General features: G+C 40.7%; 1 protein-coding gene across 1 annotated transcript in view; it reads right to left on the reverse strand.

The window, feature by feature from the left end:
* The window catches only part of LOC139343125 (carbonic anhydrase-related protein 10-like), an 89119-nt gene that overhangs the window by 10562 nt on the left and 58660 nt on the right, over positions 1 to 19897 (reverse strand). Inside the window, exons 4-8 of the mRNA XM_070980594.1 lie at positions 8382 to 8567; positions 7131 to 7226; positions 6694 to 6766; positions 3905 to 4059; positions 495 to 669 (exon numbers count right to left, since the gene is read on the reverse strand). Coding sequence (XP_070836695.1) covers positions 495 to 669; positions 3905 to 4059; positions 6694 to 6766; positions 7131 to 7226; positions 8382 to 8567 — 685 coding nt within the window. The remainder of the gene's footprint in view (positions 1 to 494; positions 670 to 3904; positions 4060 to 6693; positions 6767 to 7130; positions 7227 to 8381; positions 8568 to 19897) is intronic.

Below are 19897 nucleotides of genomic sequence, written 5' to 3' on the forward strand. Positions count from 1 at the left end.
CAAGCATGTATAAATTGCCCTAATTAGTTTTAAAGGGATCCAGATTGAAAATAATAATAATATCCATCCATTTTCTATACCGCCTATCCCTTTCGGAGTTGCGGGGGGGCTGGAGCCTATCCCAGCTGTCAACGGGCGAGAGGCGGGGTACACCCTGAACCGGTCACCAGTCGATCGCAGGGCACATACACACAAGACAAACAACCATTCCCACTCACACCTAGGGGCAATTTTAGAGTCACCAATTAACCTAATGAGCATGTTTTTGGTCTGTTGGAGGAAGCCGGAGTACCAGTACATGCACGGGAAGAACATGCAAACTTCACACAGAAGTTCAAACCGGCAACCTTCTTGCTGTGAGGCATGCACACTACCTGCTGCGCCACCGTGCAGCCCATAAAGAGATCTGGCAGAATAGGATATTTTCTTCTTAATTTTATTCATTAATGCAGAACCACACCTACTCCATCTCCCCCTTCTCTCCTCCATATTACCTCTGTACTGTGGACGGAGGGCACGGTTGTTGGGGCAGTCACGGCCCTGCTTGCTGAAGTTGATATTGGTTCTGATGCAGCGCTGCAGCAGAGGCTGGGTGGGCCGAGTGTTGTCGCTCATGCTCAGAAAGATCTTGTAGGGCTCATTCTGGCTGAGGAGGCGCAGGGAATGCATCTGTGGAGGAGAAGTGGGGTGGTAAAGGACAGTAGGTGGAGGCTGATTTATTGGTTTATTTGAGTTCAGCAGTCTAATTTACCAGCACAGTTTGACTAGGTGAAGAAGCAACCACCACCCCCAAGTTGAAGTCATTTAAGTGAAATAACCTATAAGTAGGTCTTCTAATGGTCTCAATTTTTATGTGTATTACAAAATCAATACATTAGTTTCAACGAGGCATAGCCTTCATTACTTTACTTTTTCACATAGTATTTCTGGCAGTGGCAATTTTGCTAAGCAGCACAATGTTCCCAGCATGCTCACTTTAAAATGACAACCACTGAAAAGCGTAAATTAGCACTTAATGGCAACAAATGCTGTTGCTAAAAGACTGAGGCTGAAGCTTCATGTCAGCAGCCTTAACTGTCAATGAACCATGTAGAATATGTGAAAGTGGAAAGAACGAGTGCTATTCTTGTGTGGCACTAACTATTATGAGCATATTAAGGAAAAAAAATGACCACTATTTTCAATATGAAGGTCATCTGAGCACATGACCACAGGTGAGAGTTGGAAGATATAATGGCTTTTCCTTCATGCTCCCTCACCATGATGCCTCTTACCCTCACCTGTGCAAACCCTGAGATACTCCATGATTTTTGAGCAGCAATTCGTTCTAAACCTGAAGGGGGAACTGCACTGTTTTTCTGCAGAGTATCATGTCTTTAGACTTGGAGATGCTGACTCTTATCTCAGCTACTTTACATTCGGCTTCAAAGTGCGAATGCTGGAGGTCACGGTCTGATGAAGCCAGCAGAACGACATCCTCTGCAAAAAGCAGAGCTGGAATCCTCTAGTCGCCAAAATGGATTCATTGAGATTCTGTCTATAAAAATCACAAGCACAAATGGCAATGATGGACAGACTTGGCAGATTCCAACCTCAACTGAGAAATATTTTTTAAAAAAGGTACTTTTTCTCTATTTCCTTATGAGTTTATTTCAATTTATTTCTTGCTGCATAGCTCGGTATTTTGATGCATGTAAGGTCTATTGAGATTTTTGGATGTATTACACATTTTAAAGTTTGCCAGGATATTACTGCCTTGTGTTAGCTAACTGCGAGTGTACACAGAGTTTATAAGTTGCTGTGGGATCTGACTTGCTACGTGTGACTGCTGAGATTTGACTTGCTGTTGCTACTTTTTCTGCACTATGCCATGAGAGGACCACACAAAGTGTGAAATGGAAAATAGGTTTATGGTGATGATGTTGATGTTGTGTGCATTCTGCCTTAAAATTTGAAAGGATGTAGTAATTTCTCTATGTACGCATCCAGTGGATGCATCCTTTTCCCCCTGATGCTGCATAGTGAATGAACAGTGTTATGAGTCGGTGTGTATTTTGGCATGTATCTGATCCACCAACCACACATACTTTAGGGAGAAATCTTCATTTTTGAAATGGTTTGCCTCTAATTCCCGCAGTCTTCTGTTGGGCCTGAGATCAAAGAATTTAATTGCCAAAAACTGCTTCACTGTAATTGTTGTGTATATGACAAAAAAGAGCCTGAACTTTTGCCAACCAGCTGGAATTATACATTGTTGTCCCATTGGCCACTTAGGATGTTTTCTTGATGTTGTGTTTCTTTATATGTAATGTTGGAAAACAGAAAAAGAGATACAGCTGATATTTTCTCAGAGACACCGGATGAAGAATCAGTGAAGAGTTAGACTAAGAATCAGATCTCAGATGAAGACAACACAGACTATCATGAAATGATCAGAGCTATACTGAAGGAGCATGTCAAACCACATATGACAGGAATGCCTCCCCCAACTATAAACCCAATAAAGAGGCATGGGCTGCCATTGGAAAGAAGAAAACAGGGTCAGTTGAAGAGAATGTCACATCTGTTGAACAGCTTTTGTGTAAATGCAATATACCAGTGTGCTATTATCTATATCTACTATTTTGCCTTAAATGCAAAAATGTCTCTTTCTGCTTTTGAAATGTTTAGAAAATGATGAATGATGAAACAATTAATTATAAATCTTAAGTAATTATTGTGTGGTATTCAAATAATTTTTTTTTAAAATTGTGATATATCTATATTTGTCATTAACAAAAATCTCATTCTACTACTGGTTTTTAACCAAGTAGTTTCCAGTGACAATGCATCAAAGGGTTAACAGATAAAAATCTGTATACTGTATATCACTTAAGTAGATGTAGAAGGAGATAGGAGAGAAGGAGAGAGGAGAGAAGGAGACAGAGAAAGGAAGAAAGGATAGTGAAACACCAAGAAAAGAGAATGAAGAAGAATGACAGAGAGGTTGATTGACAAGTGAGAACAAAGGATGGGTGAGTGAGAGTAGGAGTAAACAAAGTGAGAGCAAATGGCAGATGGTGTGTGGGAGTTGATTACTTTGATGCATGCAGGTGAGTGCTGTGCTGGATTGTAATGTGTTGCACTTTGACGTTGAGCTTCCTGATTTGAAGAGCTGAGGTTTGAATCTGATCTATCCATCTGCTCCTCAGTGACATAAAAAGGCTTTCTGGTCAGAAGCCAACCACAACATAAAATGCAGATGTATAGCGCCGTGAATGTGAATACATGCAGATTATGATATTATTTCAACACATCTTCAAAGCCAAACAACCGAATAGGTACAAGCAAGTGGCCAGTACAATGAAAGTAGACATCCTGTGTTTGTTTGACCCATCCATTCACCCCACCTTCAGCTATACGCGACCTTTCTTGCTCCTGTCATAATTACCATGGCCACAAGTGAAGGCCGCCAAAGAAAAAAAAAAAAAAGAGTAAATATGGATCATAAGCTGCTGGTACAGTTGAGCTGTACTGCTGTTTCTCTGGTGAGGACAGGCTGTATTTATTACATCAACTACTACATCTACTCCTTCGTTTAATAAAAATAAGAAGAAAGGATTTCTCAGACATTGAGATTTCTGACAAGTAAAAGTGGATGCAATTTAACATATGGATGGTTTTATTTGCTCTGAGTATATGCACTGCATTTCATTACATTACTGTTACAATGTAGCCTCTTTTATCTAAACCACTTTGGGAAAAGTAGATGCTTTCAGTTACAGGTTATGAAGTTGTAATTTGCAATTCAAAGCTGCACTGTGCTCTGTGCTGGCAAGGATATTACAAATTACATTTCTGCCACGATCAACTGGATGTGTGTTGTTTTCTCCGTGTCATATTTACTTCCCCTGCACTCACATACCTGCATCTGTGTCACATAGATGGGCTTATTGATGAGTATCCAAGTGGACGTCTCGTAGCACGGAGGGATGGTGATGGAGCCTTCATAGGTGATGTAACGCGTGGTGTCAGGGTAAAGGTCTGCTATGTTCAGGCCCATCAATAAGAACGCATCATCTAGAGAGAGAGAAGAAGAAGAAGAAGAGGCAGACAGTGAGAGTGTTAAGCTGATGCAGTATGTTGTGTGAAAGTCTGTTATGTTCAGACCCATTAACAGGAACGCAATGTCAGAGAAAAAGAGAGGAGCAATGAATACTGTGTGTGTGGTTAATGTAGAACACTGCATCCAGGGTATAAATCTATAATGTTTGGAGCAATTACAGGGAATTATTTGCTTGAGAAAAACATAAATATGTTGGAGCAGAGAGAGAGTGTTTGTATTAATTAGGGCCAAAAATGTTCCACACAGTCAAGCTATGGGGACTCACCTCGCATTTATGGACAAACTGCTGGTTCCCACAGGCTAAAGCGTTCATTTTTAAGGTTAAGACCTGCTTCTTGCTTTAGGTTGGTGTACATCTCCAGAGAATTAATATAAGTCAATGCAATGCCCTCCTTAGTGGGAAAAAAAACAAGTTTGTGTGTGTCTGTGTGTGGTTGTGTAGCTCTGCTATGTTTAGCCCCATTAACAGGAAGGAATTCTCCAGAGGGCCGTACATCTTCACAGCAGGTTGGAAAACAGATTTTGGCAATGTAGCACTGATTTGTATGAAATTAAGAATGTATTCTTGCTGAAGCGTTGGAAACATGCATGTGTATGTGATGGTTGTTGTGTAACAGCATGTAGAGCTGAGAGTAGTCTACATCTCCCATTATCAGAAATGAATGGTTTACAAGAGAAAAGAGACTAGTGTGCCAAATTTTAGACTTGGAAGGTTTTTAGGCATGCTAGTGGTCATTCGGTCAGTACACCACTTTGGTCCAGACCAAAATATCTCAACAACGATTACACTGATTGCCACACAGTTTTGTACAGACATTCATGGTCCCCAGAGGATGTCTCTCAATGACTCTGATGATCCCTTGTGCCACCTTGAGGATGACATTTGCAGTTTTGAGTGAAATACCTCAACAACTGTTGGATGGAACAGAAAAATGCTATTTGGTTCATGATGAATTGTAGGAAATATTGTGTTTTCATCATCAGGTCAAAATTTACATGTGAGAGGAGAGGAACAAACAGGCAGGAGGTTCATTCAAATTAGACAGCACAAAGCAGGTTGTTGGTGTTTTGATGGAAAATGGGTCTAACACACTGCGTTGACGATAGCCGTCTCAGAACCACTTCTGTTCCTGCTGCCACTTTGATGATTTTATCAACAAGAAGAAACTAAATACTTACAGCAAATGCAGAAAAATGACACAATGATTAAAATGTCAATAAACATATATATTTCAACATTCCTTGGCATTTAAATCAGCATCATTTCATTTGGTTAAAGCGGTAAATCAGTCTGCACTGATCGGTAACTGAACGAGTGACTCTTATATCTGTCCACAACAGCTTGATTCTGTATGAAAAGCTTCTCCTTCAGTTCATTAAATCCCTGCAGACATCTGAAGGCAGCAGGACGGACATGCTGATAAATCTGCAGCCTTGGACTGGAGAAATGCATTACGCACAGACGTCCACTGTGTTTATCTTGATTAAATCATGTGCAAACGACACCAGACGGCTACAAAATAAGCACACACCTCTACACACATCAGACTGCTCCATTATAACTTGGTATTCCGCTGTTTATGGGAGACATCAGATTACGGGAGCTCATTAATCCTGTACGTCACAGCTCTGCTCTCCAATTTAAAGAAATGGATAAAAATCATGTTTAATTCTTGGAAGCAAATCTAGTTGTGTCACATTTTACAATATGATGTAAACATTTCTGTGAAATACAGTCGAGGTTTAACAGGAATAGTGTCCGATTGATGTGATCATCTTCACCAAACTATACTTTATTTGTTTCCATCGTCCACTGAATAAGCTCTATTTGTTGAAGCATAATCATAATGCTCCACTGTGATGACTGCGAGTATTTACTGAGACTGAGAGTATTTACATTTCATGGTCAGGAATGTTCTATTTGTAAAGAAACCCTTTATGAAAGCCCTGCATCCATACCCGGAGTCATGTCCACTCCAAAAATGACTCACCTGATAATTGGCTCACAGCCAAATTTCTCACTAAACTTTGCTAGAATTCAATGTTAGCACGTTTTTGAGAATCCCTGAAAGCAAACAAACATTTGGAACTTGGGTGATTCATTGTGAAGGGCAACACTATTCAAATCGCAAGAGGAGAAGAACATCGAAACATGCTCAGAGATGAAGTAAGAAAGCTTTAGCTTGACAGAATCCCTCTCATAATGACAGTTTACTCAAGCATCACAGCCTCAGAGTGACAGGATTTTTCTTTCTACCACTTTAAATGGAGAGGTGTGACACCCAATGAGCAGCCTATCTGACATCATGTTTTGTTTTGTTTTTTGTAGATAGTACTCAGAATTTCTATAATCAGTTCATATCACATAGCAAAAACAGCTGATTTAAAGACCTCATTTTACTCCAGGAACAAAATACATGCCATGCAGATATTCAAAGCAGAATTAGCTTATCTAGGGACAAAACACAGAGTGTGTGTGTGTGTGTGTGTGTGTGTGTGTGTGTGTGTGTGTGTGTGTGTGTGTGTGTGTGTGTGTGTGTGTGTGTGTGTGTGTGTAAAAGAGAGAGAGAGGAGTCTTTGTGTCTTACGTCTGTAGTTGATTCTGGTGATGGTGTCTCTATTGAGCATGCGGTTGAGGAAGGAGTTGGAGTTTTCAGAGAGCTGAAAGATGACAAAGAGAGATGGGGATCAAATATTCATCACAAACCACAGTGCAACGCGCGCACACGCACACACACACACACACACACACACACACACACACACACACACACACACACAGGCAGGCAGGCAGGCAGGCAGTAAAACACATGTAGCAAGCAGCTTAAGGTCTGAAACAGTGCACTTTTTTTGGGTTCTGCAATCCTTACATTACTATAATGACAATCATATAATCCAGCAGTGAGGGGTTTTGTTTTTAATCTACCATATGTTCTGAGTGAGTCAAAGCATCTAATAACCTCTGCTCCACATGTTAATTGGTCCTTCATTGTGTCTCAGTGCGCTCCCAGAAGGACATGCTGACCTTTATGAAGATGGAGACCACAGCGATGCCATGAGGGCTCTTAGCTGCCTCAGTGTAGTTGGCGTACAGATCCTGGTTATAATGGATCAGCTGGACCTGAAAGAGAACCACGATAACACAGAGCATTACAAGCTAAACTCAAGTAATGAAAAGACCGTGTTTGCTACTTTGACTTGATGAAAACGGCTCAGTGTTTGTTGATTCGTCACTCCTCATTCATCAGTCTTATTAATTGGATTTGTTTCATCAGAAAGGTTGAGTCACACCGGAAATTGGCACAGCAAAGTTAATCTGTGCATCTTCACAAAGCACATGAGTCCAGAAGCTCGGCCGTGTAGCGACTGCTGTAGCTGGTCGGTTACTGCAGCCGGGAGGGCGAGTGCTCGTCAGTCAGGCTGCTTGTTCGTTAGAGCTCATCATTCTCTGCTGGTTGGTGTTCTCTCTCTATTATGGTCTGTTAGGGTCAACTGCACTTTGGATCAGGCCTCATTTTCTTGGGGTCTGACTGTGCTCAGGTACCCGTGGGATTGGGTCTCTCCTTTTGGAAAATTAATTTATGCACATTGGGTTTGAGTCTTCCACAGGTTCATAAAGACAACTATGCTATTCTGTGTTTATCCCAGCTGGACTGTTTTCAAGATTCTGTTAACAGACGTCATAAACTGATTCTCCAGTCGCAAGTTTTTTTCTTAAACAATGAGATTACTTCTTCCTTCATGTAGAGCCACAATCCCAATGTGTATGACAACAGACAGAAGCATTTCAAACACTTACAGCTTCCGTTTAGCGTCTCTGTGCGTCTCTCAGGACAGAGTGGACTTACAAAATATCAACATTGTCATCACTGACTGGTTAAAGACAGAGAAGCCCAGGGGATCTCCACACAGCCCCAAACTCCACAAAGACAAGAAGACACTGGCTCTGATAACCAGGTCTGAATTCATTTCAGGCCTCATAACAAGATGAGCTCAGAGAAAACGATTGCTCACACATAAAAAGTTTTCCTCTTAATGAGAGAGGACGGTTTCAGAAAAACTTACTCTGTGTGGGTTTTGTGTGTACATTTCTCTGTTTCATGTGTGTGTGTGTCATTAATCATAATGAGTTTGCCAATGTCTCTGTCTGGTATCCGTAATTATCTTTCAGCCTGTTAGTGTTCACTGCTCCCTTGCCTGAGTTGATGTGTTCATGTGTGTCCTACAAATGTTGTGTGTTTAATCCAGCGTGCGTTGTCTCTGTCCTGTCTCTTACCTCTCCGGGAAAGGCCTGTCCATTGAGGAGGTGCTCTGAACCCTGGGAATCCTCGCTCCCAAAATGGAGGCGCACCTCCTCCAGCCTGTAGCTGTAACCCAGCGGGCCCCCCGAGATGTTCACCAGGTGGGCTTTGTCTGGCCGCAGGGACACGTGCTTCCCCGTGTTGTACATGGTGCCTCCCATCTGCAGAGAGACAGACAGGGACGGGCGTCAGCAATGCACTGGCTGTAATTTATGGTCTGTAATATCTGGTATGTTCTGATGGTATATAATTATTAGCAATATCATTATTCTAATTCTAATAAGTGTGACATGTTAAACATAGAACATGAAAGTGTACATGACATGTTAACCCGAAGTGCTGCAATGGAGCCCTGTTTTATTTTTAACATGGGTAATCCCATTGCCTCTGGCCCTAGCAGCACTGTGGCCCACTTATAGAACTACAGCAGCTTTGTCATCTGAATGGAAAAAGTAGACTGTGCTGTGATGTGTGACAGGGTTCACTGCAACCTCTTTTTTCTATCTTTTATGGAGACTTTAGTGAGCTGACTGTCTCGGCCTAATTATGGAACAAGAGGACAGTTCTGCTTCACTTGTTCAGTCTGGATATTAATGCTATGTTATGCTAAGTTATATCAAGTCAACCAAAGCAAGAGGCAATGTATGCTGTAGGCAGGACAAAAGAGCTGCGGAGTGCTGTCGTGGTTGGTTTTGTGTGTTTGTTCATGTGCTGTAACATGAAAGAGGACCGAGCAATAAAACAAAACAAAGACGAAGTATAAAGTATGTAAAAACATGTGAAGTAATCTGTTTCCTGTGTCTTCTTCAGGTTGCCCTTTGCATCCAGTGCAGGGCTGTTGTCCTTGTTTTGTTCACTAATACAACTCCTTAATTCCTTCTATGACAGATCAATTCTGTTTGTGTGTATTAAAACAGCTTTTCCTGTTGTTCATACGGCTCCAGAGATGTATGTTGTCAGCTCTTCACAACACCCCTGGCAACAAATAAACCATTAATGTTCTTTACCAGCACGCCAACTATTTTCATCATACATATTATATGACATTGGTTGCGTTCATGTATTCATTACTGCTGTTTGTATATAATAAATGGGGAGAGAGCACGCAGCCTCAGTTTAATTGTGGCATGCCACTGCTGGGGTTGTTTGAAATTAAACCATTACTCACCAGCCTGAAATCCATTCACAGTATAATCCTTAAAGAAAAGCACAACATCATTTTAAAAGGAAAGGCAAAGGATTTAGAATCTAAAAATGACTTTTTCACTCTTCTATGTCACTCAACAGGTTCTGTGACAGGTGGCACAGAGGCTTAGTGCTTTCCTATTACTGTCCTATAGATTTAGATTTTTTAAGAATTCAAGAACATTTTTGCATTCTTATCCTAAGGTTTGCTTTCAATTGTGAACTCTGAACCTCCTGAATGCCACCTGGTCAGTAGATGCACATTTGTGAGCTTTGATCATTAGCACAGTCAACACAGTTGTGTGATTTGCTGTATACTGGTAGCTGTTCTGTTCAATTTGTGGACTAGTCTCATTCACAAATATGGAAAGATAAATAAATAAAAAGAAGAAGAAGAACTTCACACAAGAGCTTTAAGTGCCAGCAGTGATTTTTGGGGATCTAAAAAATGAGAGCAGATCTCTACAGCTGTCACAACCCTGCCAGTGCACCAGCTGTAGGGTTACAGAAATTAAGAATACATGGTTTGACAGTAGACAACATAAAACAACAAGTGGGAGGCAGTCAGGGGGACATGGCGGTCACAGAATAGATGAGAGTACACTGCAGTGCTGGTTGTTATAATGGAGCAAGTTCATTTGGACAGTGACAATGGAAGACTGATATGGGCAACAAAACATAAATTTGACTTGAATGTATCTTAAATGTTTTTTCAGCTGATTTCACTCGCATACTGCATCATGAAGGCCTGGTCACACCAGCATCTAACTGTAACACTGCACAGTGAAACTAATTCTTTCCAAAGGAATTGCTGGCATTAGTGCAATTGCTTGCAAGGGCGAAGTTAATCCATGCAAATCTTTCCTGTCACGTTCAACTTTTGGATAATTTTGACCTGCTAATTCGCACCATTGGAGAGCAAGCCATCTGAACAGAGCTGACCTTCTGAGGGATTGGAGTGGCTGGGAATCCAAAATGGAAGATGCTATTCATTAACAGAAGAGCAATGGTTTGCAGATAGTCAATGGAAAACATGTCTTCATGGCAAACTGTGTAAAATTACTGTCCACTCAGAGCTAATAAGCACTAAGATCTGAATTATTAAGTTAAATGTATTTTTCCCCTGTGGACAAAGGCAGACTATCTGTACATGACTTGCACAACAGGCTTGGACCAATTATGGATTTGTTTTACAGGGAGCAAAAAGCCCCAAAAATGTCTAATGAATAATTATTATCAATAATGGAAGACGCCATTCATAGCAAGCAGCTTCAGTTATAAAGGAAATGCTGGAGGAAGCTGTATTGGTGAAACATCATTGTGACAGCTAAATAAAGGCACAGCTGTGTTGTTAGAATAATTTCGAAAATATAGCATGATCTGACGTTAGTGGAGGAGCAGGTGTTCGCACAGATGAGCAGCAGAGATGCTAACATCTCAAAGGATTTCCTCATCTTTTAACACCGCTGCATTAGACGAAGGGGTTGCAGCACAGCAGGTGGAGAATGGCATTCCATGTGGGAGCTCCCTGCACCAGATTGAGGGAAACAAATCAAACACTCTCCAAGTAATTGAGAACAAACAGGTTAAAGCTGTTTGATGTGTGGTCTTAAAAAACCGAACCAGTGTGAGGCAAATCTTCAAAGCCTTCGTCTGTTTTCTGACAAGCATGTGATGGAATCAAATGTATGGAGAGGGCAAAGACTGAGAATCTGAGAATCGTGAAAAAGCAGGAAAAAGCCAGAATCGGGGAGCAGGAAGATGGAGCTGGAGAAGAGGAGAGCTGTGACGGCTGAGTGGTTAAGGCACTGGACATGAAATCTAATGAGGACCTCTGAGCTGGCTCAAACCCTGCTGACAAAGAGAGAGGTAAAAAGGAGCAACATGAAATGTTTGGGGGTTTAGTTTTGTCTATAAATGTTCAAACTGGTCCAAACTGCACCATCAGACAACGGATGTAGTGAAGAGATACACCAGCACCTGACAAAGAATCCTAACAATCATGGCAGCAGAGGCCAAGATTAGAGGTCTTCCAACCACCACAGGTCATCACCAAACCAGACCCTTCACAACTCAACATTAAGATGTCACAACAAGACTTTGTGTCTTACCTAATGTAAAAAGAGGACGCAAAGAATCAACGGAGCCCCCCCACAAAACACCACATATCATTAGGCCTCAGCATCCAAAGCTACAGCCTCAAATGTTTTATGAATAACCGCAGATCTTAAATAAAATTGTAGCTGCTGTGAAGCATTTTGAGGAGGAAGAAGCTAAAGGAGAAAGATGGGAAAAAAATGAATGAGAAACACAGGAGGGTCCATCAGCAGAAGTGTCACAAAGATGAAGACAGAGTAACATAACTGTAAGCATTTCTGAACAGGATTGCCTGATCTATCTTAAACCTGCACTAAGCGCTTTTCTAGACACCTGCTGATAGAAACTGCTCTGTCAAATGCACATGCATAAGCAGAACATGTCATGTTTCTCAGACACATGATCTGAGACGTCAAACGGACGGAGCGAGGTTCACCACTTTGTGAACGCATGAAAGCTTTTGCTTCTATCATCAAGACCCCAATATATTATTTTTTTCAGCATATGTACAGCATGTTAGTACAAGTCATCAAATGGCATGTAGCTGACGTTGTTTTGGTAAACGGGAGGAAGTAGCAGATAAAAATGCGAGAGACAAAAGTAATATCGAGGCAGAGAGACAGCCACTAAAACACACAATGAGAGAATCAAGGTTGGTTTGCGCTTCCCAGAAAAGTCATTAGTCAAAAGAATAACACAATTTTCTCGGTTCATACCTTTTGCTTCTTTTGGGGTTGAATTTGCAATTAGAAAAGATGTACGACTTGGGCAGTCAGTGTGAAATGAGCCAGATGTATTAATAGAAAGATGCGCCTCCTTCACAGAGCTGGGCAGAGTGTTGTCTTGATAAACGTACTGTATAGTTGTATGTATTACCATTGTGGTATGCATCATCATACATACAGTTACATTAAAAACTTCTATGAATGTCATGGATTATTATCTTGATTAAACTTTCCTGAGCATACTGCATACTATTAGCCCAACACACCACAATGTCTTGCACTGGGAATTAATCGAAAGAGGAACAGATACTGACAGAGACAGAGAATCAGTCAGTCAAACAATCAAACATCCAGCAGGAAAGAGACAAAGGGAAACAGAATTAGGCAAACTGACATAGAGAAAGACAGAGTAATAATGAGGAAAAGAGAAAGAACTGACGGAAGGAGAAATGGACGGAACTGGGCACAGATTAGGCAAACTTCAATGATTGGTTGAGAGAAATAGGTTGGAAGGAGAGTTTGAGACACAGCGAAACACTTTTGGATGAGAGAGAAAAATGGGTTAGGAAGTGCTTTAGCTCCTCCGAGAAACAGTAAGCGAAATGAAATGCTAATATTTAAGAGAGGAAAAGTGATCGGTCCCACCTGGGCTTGGGATGTAATAGGCCACTGCATAATGCATGTAACCCAATGAGCACACAGTGAGAGTCGAGATTTTAATTTAAGTCCTCTGCTCTGTCGGTATCTATTAGAGACAAGCTCTCTGGCTATCCCTCTGTTGACACTGTGGGCTTAATTATCACACTAGAGGATGGTGAGTAGAAAGCTCTGCTTTGCTTGCTCTTTCGCAGCATTATGCTACTGGAGGCCGGTGATTTCCAACCACTCTACCCCTCGGGGATCCCAGCTAGGCACTCGTGATAAAGAGACACACTGCTGCAGGGCTAAGCATCTCTTACCAGGCTGATCCACACTTCAAAAAGATGTTTACTGCTTCTTGTTCAGCAGCATGGTATGCTGCATTTGGAAAGCACCAAGATCTGATCCTGTTCAATCACAGTGTTAACCCAAAAGTTGCACACCCGATCCAATATGGACGCTCCCAGCTCAAACCGTGGCTCCGCATATCAGTTCTGAAAGTTGCCAGTTAGCGACAGAATTCAACTTGCTGATTTTGGAAGTCAGATCCTTCTACATGGAGCACCACAACCAAAATGTTAGCTTTCATATCCAATTCAGCGATCAGCTTCACATATGATAATATAGTATGTGAAGCTGAATTAGTTTTGGGAGTTCTGGAGGGAGGCATCTTGATTATGGAAGTCAAATTTCCAGGTCTTTAATCCTCTATCTATCCACCCTGACCTCCTCTCTGTGATGTTGTGTGGCTCTCAAACAACACCACACTAGTAGCAGTAAAGCCTGTGTTATAAAGTCATAACTCACAGTCCCATCAGAGGTCCTTGGCACTTAACTTGAACATTAAACATTGGTTTAATGTTGTTTTGACACTGATCTAATGCGGGTGATGTCCTTGTGAGGTATCTTTACAAAAGCTCTCCACCACAGGTTTGTTTGAAGAGATAATAAGGCATCTGATAGTAGAAGAGTAGAGGTGTGGCCAAACTGTAGCTTCAAAATAAAAGCTGTCAACAGGGACATTTCTTTTGCTAATGGGGGCACATGTCGTAATCTGTTGCCTGTTCACTAATTGTTAAACCCAGGACACCTAACAATGATTTTATGTTCTGCTCATTAACTTACACGTGTGGGAATCATCAATCTGATTGATTGCGTTAGGAATATGAGCTCTGGCCCGTGTAACCTTCAGCCAGTGTGAGGCTATTAACATCTGCTTATTAGCTTTGAAGGTTGTAACCGTTCCAAGACTTATTCAAACCCAAAACAAATTCCTCTCCTTCATCCAAAGCCCTTATTAGACAGTAAGTATCTCCATCTTTTTAATTATGTTTATTTATTTGTTTATATACTTATTGGATAGCTGTACCTCTGACACCATACTCTGTTCTCTTCTGTGTAATTCACTGGATTTACATGATTAAATGCCGGCCTTACTTTTATATCTGCTTCTTTTATGCAATTAACATATTTCTGAACTCTGAATGCAATGATGCTGGGAACTCATGGCCTCAAAAAGCATCAAGCAGCTTTTTTTCCACTCTGTTCAAATGTGAATTTGCCTCAGAGGCTCTCAGTTGAAAGTTTGTAGGTCAGTAGAATCTCTTGGTCTTTAGGTCATATAGTCTCATAGGTATTTCAGTCTGTTTTCAACCCACTTATTGAAAATTGCTCTATTTATTTTCAATGGCAGCAGATGTTTTGACATCTTTTCGAAGATGACGTTTGAGAACATAGATTCAGTTGCTAATAGCAACCACTGATAGGTTCATATCCAGGCTCTCAGACTTATTTGTGTTGAAACTGCATAATCATCTCCTGGCTTATTTGACCTTGATTAGCTTGCACATTTGGTGTTAATGCAAGCTTACTTTTCTTTTTCTTTTCTATCTTCCTTTAAAATACATGGCGGAATTGAACGTCATGCCTGTTGATCCCATCTTAAATGACATTTTGTGTGTACTTGCAACAAAGTCATAATTTGGAAAAACAGTCCGGACATGCTTCAAACAGTGGTTCTGCTAATCATTTTCTTTAAAGCTGCACTACAGTAGGTGGCTTCAGTGCCTCCTGCACTCTACTGCAAACTTTTAATTTGTCACGTACTGTGGGCAGAACTGATTTTCTGCCAGAATTTCATTTGAGCAAAGAGACCCAATACAGTGTACATCATGCCACGTCTGTTATAGTGAATGGGAAAGTGCTGCTGCTGCTGCTGCTGCTGCTGCTGCTGCTGCTGCTGCTGCTGCTGCTGAAGGGCTTGGCTGGTTGAAAGCTAAGGTTGGATAAGATGATACACTGTTTGCCTTTTAGTTCTGGTCTGCTTCATGTTCACACTGACTTTTTCCTGTTGAAAATAAGCTGAATTTGCACAGCTGCATTACATCTGTGGAATTTGGCACTTTCTACTTTTTCTAATAGGCCTATTGAACTGTATTTGACTGCTTATGGTTGAACTCCAAACTCTCCCACTTAGCTTCTTTGTTCCTATTGTTGATTTTGGTAAAGTCAAAGATAATTTTCCGTGTCATGGAGAATAACTTCTAATAGCCTAAACCCAACCTAATCTGTTTTGGAAAATCCCCACACAACTGTGCATAGGTGTTACCATGGTTACTTTAAATATGCACATACATCACTGGTACAGAGCACAAACATTACTTGGACAAATCATGATCAGCAGATGGACTGAATGGTAGTTTTTCCTGAAAAGTTAAAATCACATATTTACTAGTCTGCTTTGCTTTCACACCACAAACAAACAACATAAGAGTCTATTGGACCCCCTCACCACTTTTTTTTTTCCTTATTCTGGACAAAATGAACCAATTTCCAGGTGTGAAAGGAACTTTTCCTATCTTAAATTCCTGCCAGCTTTAATCTGTGAAAATACTGTCTGTCTTGAATCAGACAGAGGCAGATACATGTATAGATACATGTGCTGCATCACACTCATACTGATCCACTTATTCTGTGCTGTGACGCTTTACGCTGATAAGTGCTGAAGGAGAGTATGAGATGTTGTATGTCTGTGTGTGTGTGTGTGTGTGTGTGTGTGTGTGTGTGTGTGTGTGTGTGTGTGTGTGTGTGTGTGTGTGTGTGTGTGTGTGTGTGCGTGTGCGTGTGTGTGTGCATGGCAGAGAAGGGGTGACAGATAGGCTGTCAAAATGATTAATTCCCTGTTTGAATGACCCCACGCTCACCTCTGTCGTCTTCCATCTACTCTCCTCCTTCGTCTCCTCGCATTCTCTTACCTCTCTTTCATTCTTTTCTCATCTCTTCCAACCTCTTGACTTGTTCTCCCTCATCCTGTTCTCCACTTCACTCCTCCCCTCCTTAATCACAACCTCCTTCCAGTCTGTTTTCTTTTCTTTCTTTTCCTCATTTTATTTCACTCGGTCCTCTCCTGATATTTCTCTTGTCACTCAAGTTAAACTGATAATTTTTTACCAGACTTCAGTTTCGAATCTATCTGGACTCTCTGAAATGTGCTTGTAAAATGCAGCTGTAATTCATACTGCATAATCCAGTTACCCTCTGTCCACTATTATGCTTGGTACGTTCAAAGCAGTCATCAGTTTACTCATTCACTGATAAAGATCCTCCTTCTGGGGGACCTTAGCGGGACAGAGGGAGGCACAGCACGTACAGTTAAGTATGAGCAGCTCCAAACCATGACAGTCCAGTCATAGCTTGAGTCAACCGTTGCAGGTTGAGGTCAGTGTTTATTTTGTCGACGAAAATTCCGACGATAAGTATTCGTTGACGTCATTTTATTGCATGACTAAATTGTAATGACAACGTAAATGAAAAAAAAATTGATAACAAAAATTACAGTGAAATCTCCGTTCATCATGCTCTGATGAGTAAAGACGAGGCGAAATCTCGGTTCATCATGGCCGAAAGACGAGACGAAAAAGTTGTCTGTGTTCAGGCGGACAACCTGTTTGTTGTTTTCATTTTTAACCAATCACTTCTGCAAGTGCAAGTCAAATTCTCTCACTGCCCCGTCTCTTTGGATGTTTTTTCTCCCCCTGCTTGGTGCATGCCAGGTGCATGTCGGGTGCCCGCTGAGAGATAACAAGGCAAGCTAACGTTCACATGTCATCTAAGCTAGCTATCTTAGAGCAGAAAGAAACTATTTTAGCTGCTGCTGGCCACTCAAAGATAAGTGACTCATCTTCACCAGCATGTCAGGTGGGAAGGAAGAGGAGAGACGACCCCCCCAGTCAATGAGTAGGAATATAAGTTGGACCAAATCATTTCACAGTATTTGTATTTCTCCAGGTTGTATGCAAATGAAGAGGGGGCAGTGTGCCATGCCGACAGGGTCTGCTTCACTTTTACTGTACATCCAGTCATAGCGCCATGTACGCAGAAAATAAATAGATGACCTGTGAGTAAACATAATTGTTTAATTGCACTTTATCTGGCACACTTTAGCAATTCATTTTTCCATTATTTATAAAAAAAAAAGATTATGATTATGATTTTTTTTTTCCTTTTTTTTCCAACATTATCTTTATTGGGTTTTCAAAATGCTTCCAATAGTATACAAAAATAAGAGTGCTCTCACATCAAAGGAAACATCAAGAGCAGCTAAATTATTGTCCAGCATTCAAATCATCTTTCCTTACAAGTCAGATATCTACGAGTTAACATAGAGCAACACTTAGCTGAAAGTACAAAGTTTATGAAAAAAGGAAAGAGAAAAAGAAAAAACAAAGAAAAAAACAAACAAGAAAAACAAAAAACAAACCCAAAACAAGAAAGCAACAACAATTAAAACACCAAAGGTTTCTCTATTTTATCAAGGGTTAGCCCAAATTATTTCACTATTGTGCATGGTTCAGAAATACAAACTCAAATTCACAATTCACACAGATTAAAAAAATCAAATATTAAAAGAAAAGAAATTGTTTTAGGACACTGCAGAGAATCACTGGTAACTACGCCTCATCCGCCCCACTCCCCACACCCCTTAAATCCACACTCTCCATATATTCCATAAAAGGACCCCAAATGTTTTGAAATAGTGATAGTTTCCCCTTTATAATGTAAGTAATCTTCTCCATAGGTAAAGTTGTGGACATTTCCTTAATCCAGTTAATGAATTTTGGTTTACTGGTACTCTTCCATGAGAGTGCTATGACTCTTATGATTATGATTTATAAAGTATCATGAAACTGTCTGAGAAAATTATGACTAGGACATTTGACTAAAATTAAACAAAAACTGGATTCCACAGACTAAATGTTGCCGATAACAAAATAAAAAAAGTAAAATGTGACTTAAACTAACTACAATTTTCAGTTAAGCAACTAAGACTAAAACTAAATTTAAAATGATTTTCAGTAAGTGACTAAGACTAAAACCAAATTTAAAATTCTTATAAAAATTAACACTGGTTGAGGTGATGTGCATGAGACTCCACAGTGATGCTCTGGGAGAGTGTGGATGGTGGCATCTTTTTCAAAGTTTTACAAAACAGATCATTCCAGAGCTAAAGTGCAAAGAATTGAACTGTGTGCTTACAGTAAATTGCAAACATTAGTGTATGGGGCTAACCAGCTTACTGCCTACAGCAGTGCCTGATTGAAACATGCTCCACCACTGACTGTATTCGCACCTTTTCTGCCATCCATTTTCATATTCACCTTCTTCTACCAATTGTCTCTCTTGCCAGCTACGTCTCTGAAAATCACAGCTGATTCATAATGTTTAAGTGATGTGTACATATTCTTCAAGTAACACATCAACAAACTAACTGCTGAATTTATCTGCCCTTTAGTGTTTGCAAGGCATCAATGTAAAGACGAAGAGGAAGAAGAAGGAAGAAAGAACTTGCTCAACTGAAAAAGAAATACGAATGACCTCTCTCCATTTTTTACTACTAACGCTATTCATCATGCAAGGCAGCGCAATTTTATGGTACCTGTGGTCCAGTCAACAGTGAAAACATATACCAATAAGAAGGTTAACATATTCAAATACTTTTACAAAACTTTATTACATTTCATTTAGACATAAACTTGGAACTGGAGGATGAACACATGATTTGGCACTCTCAGGCTTCTCAAGGCAAAGCTCAAATCAGACCAAATGGATGATGCAAATGTAACACAATCACTGATTACAAACAGAGAAGAGTGTTATTTGTCCCCTGGCCTTGAAGATCAAACTCAGTCTGTCCTTCCTCAGAACTCTCTGGATATTATTTTCTAATGCCACATCAAAATTAAATGAAATCTAATAAAGAAGTCCAAACTGTCTCTGGGTTAGTTAATGAAAGATTGTCGTCACAGATCAATTACTGTGTGACTTGAGTGGGTGTGTGCATGTCTCTCTGCGTGTGTGTGTGCATGTCTCTCTGCGTGTGTGTGTGTGTGTGTGTGTGTGTGTGTGTGTGTGTGTGTGTGTGTGTGTGTGTGTGTGTGTGTGTGTGTGTGCACCTTTGTGTACTGGAGTCAGTCCATGAGATAGGATATGACTAATGAACTGTCACTTTCATAACACACACACACACACACACACACACACACACACACACACACACACACACACACACGCACACACATGCATGTGCACTGTCCAATCTATTAGTAAAATGTCACCATGCTGCAGAGCATTCAAAGTCTTTGTGAAGACAGTCATTTGTCATATTTGGGGGTCTTATCACTCCTCTCTGCAGCATCTCTTCGCTGCCAATGTGAAGGTCACTCTGTCACTATGTCGGATGTAAATGGAGTTGATGGCCTTTCCTGAGCAGCATGGTCACAAGTTGACATACAATAGACTGCAGGGTGATATTGTTGCTGATTGGCTATTAATGAACCCCCACCCTT

The sequence above is a fragment of the Chaetodon trifascialis genome, chromosome 15 (genome assembly GCF_039877785.1).
Source record: "Chaetodon trifascialis isolate fChaTrf1 chromosome 15, fChaTrf1.hap1, whole genome shotgun sequence".
NCBI classification, from domain to species: domain Eukaryota; kingdom Metazoa; phylum Chordata; class Actinopteri; order Chaetodontiformes; family Chaetodontidae; genus Chaetodon; species Chaetodon trifascialis.